The 14,463-nt window shown below is 45.3% G+C and overlaps 1 protein-coding gene across 1 annotated transcript in view; it reads left to right on the top strand.

Annotated features, from left to right (window-relative positions):
- Nucleotides 1-14,463, top strand: part of FAM184B (family with sequence similarity 184 member B) — a 137,059-nt gene that overhangs the window by 50,572 nt on the left and 72,024 nt on the right. The window contains exon 2 of the mRNA XM_064365907.1: nucleotides 13,256-14,008. Coding sequence (XP_064221977.1) covers nucleotides 13,256-14,008 — 753 coding nt within the window. The remainder of the gene's footprint in view (nucleotides 1-13,255; nucleotides 14,009-14,463) is intronic.

Raw genomic sequence — 14,463 nt, 5'->3', positions numbered from 1 at the left:
GCATAGCCATCCCCTCAGTCACACAAGCTGCAGAATCCTCTGGACTCTTCCCTCTCCCCCTCCCCATACACAGTGAGTCACTAGCTCTGCCACTCTTCTCATGGCAGACAACTCTTCTCTGCCAGCCCATCTTTTGTCTCTGAATTATGCTATCAGTAGTGTCTGTATAAAGTCCATGACAGTCTGCCAGGCCAGGGAGAAAAGGGACATCTGATAGAGGAGTCCTAGGAAGGGTGGAGTCACTAGCTCTGCCAATTTTCTCATGGACAACTTTCTAGCCCAAACTCCCTCCCCCGGCCCCTTCCTTAGTTAAGGCTGCATCACATGTAGACTGCTCTCTGCAATGATTCCAGAGATGCAGTTATGAGATGTAGTGTTATTCCCCCTAGCTCCCAAGAGGCTGAATCTTATGAGAAACTTCCTGCATGGAACACATACCACAGGTCTCCAAAGTATGCAGCCATCTGCCTTTCAGATCTTAGGCCCATTGCAAGGGAATATTAAAAATCCAGATCTCGGGACCACCCCCGGACTCTCCACATCAGGCTGTCTGGGACAGGGCCTGGGAGTCTGCATGATCACCACGTGCTAGTAGACAGGACACAGTCGGCACTCCCTAACATGGATGCTGAACTCGTGAGCATCTGACCCCTGCCCACATGTTCAGCATCATGTCATGGTGCTCTCCTCTTCCCTGCCGATGCCCTTCACCCCGGCTCCGGCCTGGAGGATGCCCCTTGCCTATCCTCACAGTCCACTCTATGTCATGTCTTTGTGCTACTTCCTGCTCATGCTACTACTTTTGCCAATGGTTTCTTCCCCTTCCTGTCCACCTTACTGACAATTGCTCACCTTTCCGAACCCAACTTGGGTATCCTCTGCACTTGGATGCCCTTTCTGCTGGGTGAAGAGACTTTTTATTCATTTGACAAATATTTAGAGTCCTTCCCATGAGCCAGCCACTCTTTGGGGATCTGGTAGTGAACTCTGCAGACAAACTTTTTCATCTGCATGTAATTCATATTCTAGAGAGAAAGATAAGCAAACGGAATTACTGGTTCATATGAAATTCTATGGATTTTTTGGGAGAGGTGGTTTCTTTTTTTTGAGACGGAGTCTCACTTTGTCACCAGGCTGGAGTGTAGTGGCATGATTTTGGCTTACTGTAACCTCTAACTCCCTGGTTCAAGCAATTCTCCTGCCTCAGCCTCCCAAGCAGCTGGGACCACAGGCAGGTGCCACCATGCCCAGTTAATTTTTGCATTTCTCCTAGAGACGGGGTTTCACCATGTTAACCAGGATGATCTCGATCTCCTGACCTTGTGATCTGCCTGCCTTGGCCTCCCAAAGTGCTGACGTGAGCCACCACGCCTGGCCCTCTGTTTAATTTTTTGAGGAACCACCATACTGTGTTCCACAGTGGCTAGACCATTTTACATCCCCACCAGCAATGTACAGGGGCTCCAATTTTTCCACATCCTCACCAACATTTCTCTTTTTGTGATGATAGCCGTTCTAACGAGCCTGAAGTGGTTTTGAGGTTCATTTCCCTAACAAAGATGTTGAGCATCCATTCACGTGCTTATCGGTTGATTCTAAAATTTTTGACCTTAGCAACTGAAAGAAAGGAGTTGCCATGAAATGAGATGAGAAATATTGTGGGAAGAGCGGGTATTAGAGGAAAAATCCAGAATCAAATTTGAGCGGCATGCTCAATACCCAAGTAGAGATATCGGTAAGCATCAGAATCATGAGTCTGACCTTCAGGTGGCAGATCCCAGCTTGGTCATATAAATCTGGGAGTCATTAGCTAATAGAGAATGCATTAAATCATGGAATTGAGTGAGATCCCAAGGGAATTTTTGCAAAAGAATGGAAACAGCCTGAAGCTAAAGCTCTGGGACACTCCTATTTGAAGGATGGGAGTTGAGGAGGATATAACTAGCCAAGGAGATGAGAAGGAGTGGTCAGCCGTCAGTAGGAGTATGTCCTATTGTGGAAGCCAAGTGAAGACAATGTTTCAAGAAGAGGGAGTGATTCTTTCGCTCTAATGAGGCTGAAAGGTTGAGCAGATGAAGACTGAGAAATGGCTATTGTTTTAGCAACATGGAGATCATTCCTGATTCTGATGAGCTATTTGGGTGGATTAGTTAGTATAAAAGCCCGATTGGAGAGAATTCGAGAGGAATAGAGGAGTTGAGAAATTAGTAACAGTGGTTATAAATAGAGTATTTGAGGAGTTTGCTATAAAGGGGTGTAGAAAATGGAGAATGTGAGATTAATATAAAGATTTTTGTTCATGATAAAAAATACAGCACGTTTATGTGTTGATGGGAGAGATCCACTGATGATAATGAAGGAGAAAAGGGTGGAGAGATGACTGGGGCAATGTGATCCTTTCCTCCCTGCGCCTCTGCAGACTTCCAGCAAAGTACTTGAAATACCCCTAGATGGTAGTCCCTTTTTTCCTGTGGTTTTGCTTTCTGAGGTTTTACTTACCCAAGGTGAACCAAGGAAGGCCTGAAAATATTAAATGGAAAATTCCAGAAATAAATAATTCATAAGTTTTAAATTGTTTGTTGTTATGAGTAGCATGATGAAATCTTGTGCCATTCTCCTCTGTCCCTACTGGGATGTTAATCATCCCCTTGCCCAGAGTATCAGTGCTGTAGACCCTACCTGCCTATCAGTCACTAGCAGCTGTCACGATTATGAGATCAACTGTCCCAGTGCTTGTTTTCAAGTAAGTAACCCTTATTTTTACCTCATAATGGCCCCAAGGCTCAAGAGGAGTGATGCTAGCACATTGTTATGATTGTTCTATTTTATTACAAGTGATTTTTGTTAACCTCTTCTTGTACCTAATTCATAAATTAAACCTTATCATAGGTATGTACGTATGTATAGGAAAAAACATAGTGTCTCTAGGGGTTGTTCTATACAAGCTTTCAGACATCCAGTGGGCATCTTGGAATGTATCCCTCTCAGATAAGGGATGACTATTGCATATACTAATTAGCTTTCTTTTCTATCTCACTTTGTGTATCAGGCAGATTTTCCTGCAATAATGTTGTGTAAGAAACAACTCTAAATCTCAGTGGCTACAGCAGTGATTTATTTCCTGCTCAGCTTCACTGCTGTTCAGCTGCTTTCAGCTGGGCTTGGCTGAGCCAGTTGCATTCCAGACTCTGGGGTGGGGTCCAGCCCTGTATCTCTCATTCTGGGACCCGTAGCTACCCAGCACAGGCTTTTCTTGTAGCAAGTGATGGAAGCGCAAGAAGGCAAGCCAAAGCACATAAACACATCAAAAGCCTCTGTTTGCAACAAGTCCACTTGCATTTCCATGGCCAAAGCAAGTCACACAGCCAAGTTCCACATCAACAGGGAAGACAAATGCCATCCACAAACGATGGCAAAGAAGGGGAAAGAAAAGGGGAGGATTCTTATATGGACAGATAATGTCATCTGCCCATTCTACTCGCCTGTAAGCCCGTCCACAGATGGTCTTATTTGTTCTGTTTTTCCAGTGCCTAGCATCATGCCAGGCATGTAGGAAATGTTGCAAAAACATTGAGTAAAAGCATATTATCAGCTCTTTTTTCTAACAAGGTATGGTTCTACTCTTTTAACTTTGAACCCAGAAGGATTTGGATTTCATTCCCAGCACTGTCACTTTTTAGCTCAATGACTTCTGACAGTAATACCAAGAACAGTAAAAATCGTAACCAATGGCATTTCTTAAGTGCTTAAGAAGGGTTAAGTGCTTTAAGAGCGCTGTGAAAGGTTTTTGGTCATAATGTCATTTAATCTACAAACAAAACTCTCCCCATGTCATGGATAAGGTAACTGAGACTCAGGTTCAGTAACTTACTGAAGGTCACACAGCTAGAAAAAGGTGGAGTTCTATTCTATTACCCCTACGTATGAAGTTAACCCCATCTGTAAAATAAGGCTAAGCATAAAAGCATTCACTTTGTAGAATTGTTATTAGGTTGGTGCAAAAGTAATCACAGTTTTTGCCATTAAAAGTAACAGTGAAAACCGCCATTACTTTTGCACTAACCTAAATAGGTTAATTTAAAAAAAAAAACATGTAAATTATCTGGCCCAGTGAATGTCATACTCTGGGCACTCAACAGACATTATGTCCTTTTTTTCCATTTTCATTTCAATTCTGATTCCTGCTGCCAAACTTGATGAAAACTTTCTTCAAGATCCGATGCTTAAAAGCCATTAATTGGAGCCTTGTTAAACCTACAACACTCCACCTCTACAGCCCTAACAGGCCCTCTGCTGAAATCTTCTCTGAAGTCAAACCATGAGCAGTGGATTTCTAAAACTCTTAGGAAGTTTTGACTTGCTCAGAATTGCTCTTGGCGGCTGAATTATTTATGTTCCTTGATGGATTCTGAAGTCAGCCTCCCCCGTAGGAGGTGGGTTTATAAATGAGGCCTGGAGCAGTCTGATGTTCCAGTCTAGAAGGTGGCGAGTGAAAGCAAGCAAGCAGATGGCAGAAGAAGAGTTGCCAAGCTACCTGTGAGGCATGACGCCCAGGAGAAGAACGGGCTGCTCAAAAGCTGCTCAACAATTTCAGACATTCAGAACAAGTTGGAAGAGATTGTGTCTCTAAACCATGGGACCTTTCCTTTTGAGGAGATAGGATGAGATAGGAGAGAAGAAACAAGCATTAAATAAGTGCTTACTATGTGTCAGACACCTAAGATATATAATCCTATTGATCCTCACAAAAACCAAGCCTGAGTTGTCTCCATTTTACAGGCAAGAAAACTGAGGCACAAAGAGGTGAAATAACTTGAGCACATTTTAAAAGATAAGCTCTGGGCGGTGTGTGGTAGTTCATGCCTGTAATCCCAGCACTTTGGGAGGCCGAAGCGGGTGGATCACCTGAGGTCAGGAGTTTGAGACTAGCCTGGCCAACATGTAAAACCCCATCTCTACTAAAAATACAAAAAAATTAGCCAGGCATGGTGGCATGCACCTGTAGTCCCAGCTACTCAAGAGACTAAGGTAGAGGAATCACTTGGACCCAGGAGGCAGAGGTTGCAGTGAGCCGAGATAGCACCACTGCACTCCAGCCTGGAAGACAGAGAGAGACAAAATAAAGGGTAAGCTCTGGTATTGAGAAGGCCAAGAATGCAAGGCTGAGCAGGGGATTTGAATATGTCACAAGAATGTAATTGAAATGACTGACTGTGAGAGGCAGGCTGAAAAAGGACAGATGTTAAGATGAAAAGAGACTGCTAAACTAGGAGAAGGCTGGGTGCAGTGACTCACACCTATAATCCCAGCACTCTTAGGGGCTGAGGCAGTCACATAACTTGAGCCCAGGAGTCCAAGACCAACCTGGGAAACATAACGAGACCCTGTCTCTAAAAAATAAAATGAAATAATCATCCAGGTGTTGTGATGTGCACCTGTAATCCCAGGTAGTTGGGAGGCTGAGGTGAGAGGATCACTTGAGCCCAGGAGATGAAGTCTGCAGTAAGCCATAATAGCACCACTATTCTCCATCCTGGGACACAGAGAGAGACCCTGTCTCTCAACAAACAAACAAAAACCTAGGAGAGGACAAAGGCTCAAGCTCAGAGAACAAGCATAGAATGAGGGGAAGGGAGTGGAGAGGGCAGAAAAAAGAGGGACCATGGTAAGAGTCAGTGCATGTCCCAGGGAGCAGTCCCAGGAGTGCCCTTGCAGTCAGTCATGAGCACTTGCACAGGAAGGCACGCTGGATGCTTGCAGTCATTCTCAACGATCTTTGAACTAGTTTTATGACACAAGATGGCAGGCATGTTGTCCTCCTTCCTCTTTCATCTCTTCCTGAGGCTCCTGTATTAATTATGAAGATGAGTTTTTTAAGGCCAGGTATTGGAATTTTATTAGTTGCATTTCTAAGGAAAAAGCAGGGTTCAGGCTTACTGGCAGAAATGGAAAAAAGAGTAAAGAAAATTTTACTTGATAACAATGAAATGAGAAACATGCCGATAATCTCCCACAGAAACGACTTAATGTCTCTCAAGAGGAGCCAGAGAAATAAATTATAGCTTATACAATGGCACATGAAGCAGCCAAAAATAAAAATAAGAAATCTCTTTTTTTAAATGGATGAGTAACAATTGTATACATTTATGGTTTCCAGCATGATGTTTTGATGTATGCATATGTGATGAAATCGCTAAATCAGGCTATTTAACATATATATTACCTCACATGCTTATCATTTTTTTGTGGTAAGAACACTTAAAATCTACTCTTTTAGCAATTTTCAAATATATAGTATATTGTTAACTGCAGTCACTGTGCTATACAATAGATCTCTTGAACTTATTCCTTTAACTGAAATTTTGTGTCTTTTGACCAACAACACTAATTTCTTTTCTTTTTTTTTTTTTTCTTTTGAGACAGAGTCTCTTTCTGTTACCCAGGCTGGAGTGCAGTGGCACGGTCTTGGCTCACTGTAACCTCCACCACCTGAGTTCAAGTGATTCTCCTGCCTCAGACTCCCAAGTAGCTGGGATTACAGGTGTGCACCACAACGCACGGCTAATTTTTGTATTTTTAATGAAGATGGGGTTTCACTATGTTGGCTAGGCTGGTATTGGACTCCTGACCTCGAGCGATCCACCCACCTTGGCCTCCCAAAGTGCTGGGATTACAGGTGTGAGCCACTGCACCCGGCCCCAACATTAATTTATGTACAGAAATAGCATGATCTCCAAAATTTGTTGTGAAGTTTAAAAAAATCAAAGTGCAGATGAATGTGTATGTGTATAAAAGATGGTGAAAATATGTGATATGAAGTATGTGACGTAACATAATATTCTTGTTGATGTACAGACTATCCCTGAAATGATATATGAGTATCCTTCTGTGCAGGGAGGAGAGGGGAAGGGGAGGGAAGGGGAGGAGCCATTTACTAGACTTCAGCCTAACAGAACAGTTTGGGCAGATCCTTGCTGTCCCCAAGGGATACCACATTTTGTTGGATTTGGGGACTTTGGTTGCCAGACACTGTGATTAAATGTGAACATGCCAAGGTGCCCTTAGACATTGTGAGCCCACTGTGGGGTACCCTCTCTGCTACCTCCAGCCTGAATCTGATTATGTGTTAATTTTGGGTGGGCACTTAGGAAGAGTTTTCACATGATAGGGCAGACTCACATGAGTGCGCATACTGGAAACAGCTGAAGCCCCCTAAGGCCCCAGTTCAGGGGACTCTGCTTCCTACTCCAACAGGTATAACATTGGGGTTATTTTTTTAAATTTAATTGAGTGTTTTGTGGCATCAGGATATACAATATCTTCAACTAAATTCTCTGTTCTTCAGGTGTGGGTGAACATAAGAACCCCATACCCCAAGGTCTATTTCATCCCTTTTTTTGTTTTTGAGATGGAGTCTTGCCCTGTCGCCCAGGCTGGAGTACAATGGCGCAATCTCGGCTCACTGCAACCTCTGCCTTCCTAGTTCAAACAATTCTCCTGCCTCAGCCTCCCAACTAGCTGGGATTATAGGCGCCTGCCACCATGCCCAGCTAACTTTTGTATTTTTCGTAGAGATGGGGTTTCACCATGTTGGTTGGCCAGACTGGTCTCAAACTCCTGACCCCATGATCCACCTGCCTTGGCTTCCCAAAGTGCTGGGATTACAGGCATGACTCATCGCGCCCGACCTTTATCCTTAGTAGAATCACCAATAACAAATTTCATAGGACAATTTTTTAAAGCATATTTTTTCTTTACCACAAGAAACCCTCATTAATGTTACAGTTTGCCCTGGGGCACAAGCTTGACTCTATTAAAGAGAAAAATCAGTCTTTTCCTGTCGTTTTGGGGTTTAACTGTACAGAAGAGCTAATAGAGTGGGCCTCAACCGGCATCTAGGATTTCCAGAGGGTCCCCCCACTGAAACCAATAAGAGTTGCTCACTTTGTCTAAACTATGCAAACAATGAGGTTTACACTGAACACCTGCTTTCCTCCTGAATGTCCGAAGTTTTGGTACCTACCTGATGAAGGTTGCCTACCTGACTCTTCTCCAATAAAAACCTCGTATGCTAAGTCTTTAATGAGCTTCCTTGGTAGACAGTATTTCATATATATTGTCACAACTCCTTGCTAGGTGAATTAAGTATGTCCTGTGTGACCACTGAAAGAGGACCCTTGGAAGCTTGGCCCTCGATTTCCTCCAGATTTCACCCCATGCACCTTTCCTTTTAGCTGATTTTGCTTTGTACCTTTCACTGTCATAAATCATAGCCACGAGCATGGCTATATACTGAGTCCTGTGAGTCCTCTAATGAATGGTTAAACCAGGGGCTAGTCTTGGGGACCCCCAACAGGTACTAATAGATGCTGTTACAGATAAATGCCAAGATGTCAGAGGCTCAACATGGTAGTTATTGATGTAAAGATTGATGACAGTGTTCCTGAGAGAGTAGGTGGCCTTCTCCCTGGTCTTTCAGGGCCCGGATGCCTTCCATCTTGAACTCTGCCTTCCTCTAAGACCTCTGACTCCTCTGCATTAAGTTTGCAGATGGAAAAAGAAACTGTGGGAAGGGCATGAGCCCTTCTTAATGTTCCCACATTGCCCTCAGGATGACACACATCACCCCATCTATCCAAATTCCATTGGCAATCAGCAGTCATAGGACCTCACCTAAAGGCAAGGGGCTAGGAAATGGAGCCTCTGCTCAGTGGCTGCTCTGCAGCAGCTCTTCACTGCGGAAGGAAAGCATGAATCCTTGATGACCTACAGCAGCTCCGTAGCAAATACTTACTATGAACCAATTGTGTACTCAACTTTATGCCAAGTGCTATTGAGCAGCCCAAAGAAGTGATATTGTTCTTGTCCGCAGCTTGACATGGAAAAGGGGATTGGTGACCCCAAAGATGAGGAGGCAAGGCCCACTTTTTCTGGAAAGTCTTCTTTCCTCCCAGACCTCTTCCTCTGTGTTTCCACAGTAACTGGTGATAAATCCTCTTGTAGCACTCACTGCAGTGCATTGAAACTTTCCATTTTCTTGTCTGACTCTCCAACTGAATTATAATATTTTTAAGGTTGCAAATTCAGTTGTCTTATTGACCAGCACATAACCCCAGTGCCCAGCACAGAGCCTGCCACATCTGAGATGTGCAGTGAATCCGCAAATGAATAAATGGCTGAGTGAGACAGTGAGATGCAATGTGGCACCATGCATGGAACGTGTGCTTCAGCGTTACTCAAACCTTCTTATGACTGGGACTTCACAAAAGTTATTGAACTTCTCTGAACCTCAGTTGCTCAGAAAAATACCAAATTGCAGGGTTGCCATGAGGACTCTCTGAGATTATGAATGTATATATAGCATCTGTCCCTGTGCTAGGCACATAGTAAATTTGATAAAAATGATATTTGTTATTAACCTAAATTATAGCCAGTGGGAAACCAATTTCAGCTTCTAGGTATATTCTTTTTTTTATTGTACTTTAAGTTCTGGGGTACATGCGCAGAAATTGCAGGATTGTTGCATAGATACACACATGCCATGGTGGTTTGTTGTCTCCATCCCCCTATCAGCTACATCAGGCATGTCTCCCAATAGTATCCCTCCCCAACCTCCCCACCTCCCGCTGTCCCTCCTCTAGCCCCCCACCCCCCAACAGACCCCAGTGTGTGACATTACCCTCCCTGTGCCCTTGTGTTCTCATTGTTCAACACCCACCTATGAGTGAGAAATTGCAGTGTTTGGTTTTCTGTTCTTGTGGCAGTTTGCTGAGAATTATGGTTTCCAGATTCATCCATGAACCCATCCTTTTTTATGGCTGCATAGTATTCTCTGGTGTATATGTACCAAATTTTCTTTGTCCAGTCTATCATTGATGCGCATTTGGGTTGGTTCCAGGTCTTTGCTATTGTAAACAGTGCCACAATGAACATAACATGTACATGTGTCTTTATAATAGAATGATTTATAATCCTATGAGTATATACACAGTAATGGGATTGCTGGGTCAAATGGAATTTCTGTTTCTAGATCCTTAAGGAATTGCCACACTGTCTTCCACAATGGTTGAACTAGTTTATACTCCCACCAACAGTGTAAAAGTGTTCCTATTTCTCCACATCCTCTCCAGCATCTGTTGTCTCCAGATTTTTTAATGATTGCCATATCAGACAGAGACAATGAAAAATAAGATCTTAGGCTGTGTCCTGGATATATGTTCACTCTTTCTTCAAGATCTGTAGTCTCTAGGTAAACCATTGTTAAATCTATTATACATGTCAGCTCTAGTGGTGCTATCTGGCCTTCAATGATGATTTTGTAATGAACACACACATGCACAGACACACAGGCACACAGTGATACCAAACACTTCCTCTTATACACTATTTCTGATTGGTCTATTGTCTATTTCTTAACTATGTGAGCCTCTAGTTTTTTACTTTTTTTTAAAGGCACAGAAAGCTTTTTTTTTTCTAAACTGGCTAGGGAAGCCCGAGTGTGGAAACTCTTCCCTGGTTGATGGGGGTCCCCACCTGCTCAGCCTCCCCCTAGCTCCCTGATGTTGCCCTGACCTCCATCAGAGAACTCAAGACTACAAGGAGTGCGGTTTGAAAACCATGGGTGAAGCAGTAGTAGGAACTTGGCAATGAAGTTAGAGTCTAGTTCAGTAGACAGCCTCATGGATAAGGGAAAACCAGCAACCCCCAAAGCCTAAAAGTAAATCCTTGTGAAAGGGTATGGTGGGGAGTCTTCAGGAAAACTTTTCTGATCATAAATGCCCCAGGGCGCCAATGTCATGTTTGGCATCTGACTCCACAGCATCTATACCAGCCCAGCTTCTCTTACATTGTTCTCAGTGAGGACATCTCATGCAGGGCTCACCCTGCCCTGGATTTCTCAGTCTTTGACCCCCGTCATCTCCAGCCATCTTTTCCTCTACTTGGCCTCAGTCACACACTCCCTTTGACACTTAACCTTGTCATCACCAAAAAACTGCCTCCGCTCCATCTTTCCTGCTTGCTGGCCCTTGAAAATACCTTGTCTTCTCTTTCTGTCACACTCACCAAATAAAACTCCAACTCCAGATAACCCATCCATCCTTTCTGTCCTTCTTTGAACTCATTCAGATGAAACTGACTGAGGAAAATCTCACAGCAAAGCAGAGAGAACTGTAACTCAACACGACCTCTGATGCCACACTGTAACGTAGACCACTGGCTTCTCCCTTCCTAAACATGAGTTCACAACTTCTCACTCTTCACACCTCTATGCTTTCTTCCTGTCTTCTGACTCAGCTCACTCTTAGTGACCTTGGCTCATTCCACTGAGAATGCAGAAGCCACCTTCTCATGTCTACAAGGCAAGTGCTCCCTCGTTCACCTGTCCCAAGCGCCTCACACCTATTTCCACCTCTTCCTTCCATCCTACACCCATGAGGATGTGCTCTCCTGGCTCTTAAAACCAATCTTCATGGTACCCTTCTCAGGGATTTTGGACCTTCATTATCATTATTCCTGGGGCTTCAGCCTCTGTTTGTTTTTGAAACAGGGTCTCACTCTATCACCCAGGCTGGAGTGCAGTGGCAGGATCACAGCTCACTGTAGTCTCAATTCCTCCAGCCCAAGCGATCCTCCCACCTCAGCCTCCCAAGTAGCTGGGACCCCAGGCATGTACCACCATGCCCAGCTTTTTTTTTTTTTTTTTGGTAGAGGCAGGATCTCCCTATCCTGCCAAGGCTGGTCTCAAAATCCTAGGCTCAAGTAATCATCCCGCCTCAACCTCCCAAAGAGCTGGGGTTACAGGCATGAGCCACTGTGCCTGGCTTCAACTTCTAGATTCTCCATGGGGTCATTCCTATCATCCTACGAATATGTTCTGGAATCTCTCATCAAGCAAACAGCAACAAAACTCTCCAGACTCCACCTCCCTCATCTGTAGCTCAGGCTGGCTCCTCTGAGTGCCAGACATTTATCTCTGTGTGCCTTGGTGCCGTCTCCACTAGGATCTGCAGAGGTTCATCAAACTTAGTATGTCCAAATTAGACTTCTTGATTTTCTTCTCAATACCTGTTCTACCTACAGTTTTTCCCATTTCAGGAAACACCAACTTGTGGCTCAGGCAAACATCCTAGGAGTCATTCTCGATTCCTGGGCTTCTCACTGTTCTCCTGTCTTCCTTCATTCAGTTCTTCACATAGCAAAGAAAGCATTCTTTTTGTTTTCTTTTGTGTTAAAAGTGGAAGAACAGAACTCCTTGTCTATTTCCTGATCCTACAAGAAAAGCATTTAGTCTTTCACCATTGAGGATGGTGTTAACCGGGGACTTTTCCTAGATGTGCCTTATGAGGCTGAGAAGAGTCCCTTCTGTGCCTTGTTTGTTGAGTGTTTTTATCATGCAAAGATGTTGAATTTTGTCAACTATTTTTTTCTGTGTCTATTGAGACAGTCCTGTGGTTTTTGTCCTTTACTCTGTTGATGTGGGGTATTACATTAGCTGATTTTCACATTATACTGGCCTTTTTGTATATCGCTCTGTCCAGTTTTTTGTTTTTGTTTTTTGTTTTTTTGAGATGGAGTTTCACTCGTTTTTGCCCAGGCCAAACTACAATGATGTGATCTTGGCTCACTGCAACCTCTGCCTCCCAGGTTCAAGTGATTCTCCTGCCTCAGCTTCCCTAGTAGCTGGGATTAGAGGTGCATGCCACCACACTCAGCTAATTTTTGTATTTTTAGTAGGGACTGGGTTTCACCATGTTGGCTAGGCTGGTCTCAAACTTCTGACCGCAGGTGATCTGCCTGCCACGGCCTCTCAAAGTGCTAGGATTACAGGCGTGAGCCACTGTGCCTGGCCTTTGTCCAGTTTTCTAAGTGTTTTGTTCAGGGGTTTGCATTCCAAAATGTTCCTTCTGAACAAATGAGGTGACATCACTTCTCTGCTTTAAAGCTCTTCCGTGGATTCCCACCATACTCCAGAGGTCCCCTTCGGAATTTGGCCCAAGCTGCCCTCTCTGGGGCCTTTGTGCAATGTCACCCCTTTGCTCTGCTCCCAGTCCAAATCCTTCCCTATCGCACTTCCCTGCTCTCTCACTGGCTTCTCCCGGAAACAGTTTTTAATAAATCCTCTCCATGCAAATCCTCTTCTCAGGCACCACTTGTGTAGATCAACCACTATGCAGGAGAAGCATCTCTGGTCCCCTCAGCGCTCCCACACCCCCAGCCTCCTCGCCCTAACTGGGCTCTGATGATTTTCCTGCAGGTGATTTATGCCCTGAACATCCGCCAGGATGAGGCAGAGGCCAGCATGGAGGCGCTACGGGACGCGCACCAGGAGGAGCTCCAGAATGCCATGGCAGAGACCAAGGCCAGGCTCCTGCAGGAACAGGGCTGCGTGGAGGAGGAGGCCCTTCTCCAGCGCATCCAGGCCCTGGAGAGCGCCCTGGAGCTGCAGAAGAGGCTGACGCAGGAGGCGCTGGCTGAGTCAGCCTCGTGCAGGCTGGAGACCAAGGAGAGAGAGCTGAGAGTGGAGGCAGAGCATGCCGAGCGGGTCCTCACGCTCTCCAGGGAAATGCTGGAGCTCAAGGCTGACTACGAGAGGAGGCTCCAGCACCTGACGAGCCATGAGGCTCCCCTGCGGGGCCGGCTGCCCCAGGAGAGCCCTGACACCAAGTCAGAGCCAGGCCAGGGCCCGGAGATGCAGGAGGTCCTGCTAGAGGTGCAGCGGCTGCGAGTGGAGAACCAGCAGCTGAGCAAGGACTACGCTCGCAAGGCCGAGGAGCTGCAGGCCACCTACGAGCGGGAAAATGAGGCCATCCGGCAGGCCATGCAGCAGTCGGTGAGCCAGGCCCTGTGGCAGTGGCAGGAGAAGGAGTCGGACCTCCGCAAGAACTTCCAGGTCCAGGAGTCTGCCCTGCAGGCTCAGGTTCGGAAGCTGGAGGGAGACCTGGAGCACAGAGGCCGCAAGATCAGTGACCTGAAGAAGTACGCCCAGAAGCTGAAGGAGAGGATTCAGGTAAAGCAGCATCTCTTCAAACAACCTGACAGGGATAATCAGCAGGGCTGCTTATTGTGAACCTGCTATAGGTCAGGCACTGTGCCAAGCACTTGCCTTCTGTGGAGGTGAGCCCTGTTACCTCCATTGAATTCAACTACATTCATTCCACAAATATTTATTTATTTATTTATTTATTTATTTGCTTGCTTGCTTTTTTATTTTTGAGATGGAGCCTCACTCTGTCACCCAGGCAGGAATGCAGTGGCATGATCTCAGCTCACTATAACCTCCGCCTCCCAGGTTCAAGCAGTTCTCCTGCCTCAGCCTCCCTAATAGCTGGGAATACAGGCACCAACCACCACACCCAGCTAATTTTTGTATTTTCAGTAGAGACAGGGTCTCGCCATGTTGGCCAGGCTAGTCTCGAACTCCTGACCTCAGGTGATCTGCCCGCCTCAGCCTCCCAAAGTGCT

Source organism: Aotus nancymaae, unplaced genomic scaffold (assembly GCF_030222135.1).
Source record: "Aotus nancymaae isolate 86718 unplaced genomic scaffold, 86718_ANA_hifiasm-v0.15.2.pri h1tg000006l, whole genome shotgun sequence".
NCBI lineage: Eukaryota > Metazoa > Chordata > Mammalia > Primates > Aotidae > Aotus > Aotus nancymaae.
The sequence above is the reverse complement of the archived record's forward strand: the minus strand, read 5'-3'. Positions and strand labels throughout refer to the sequence as shown.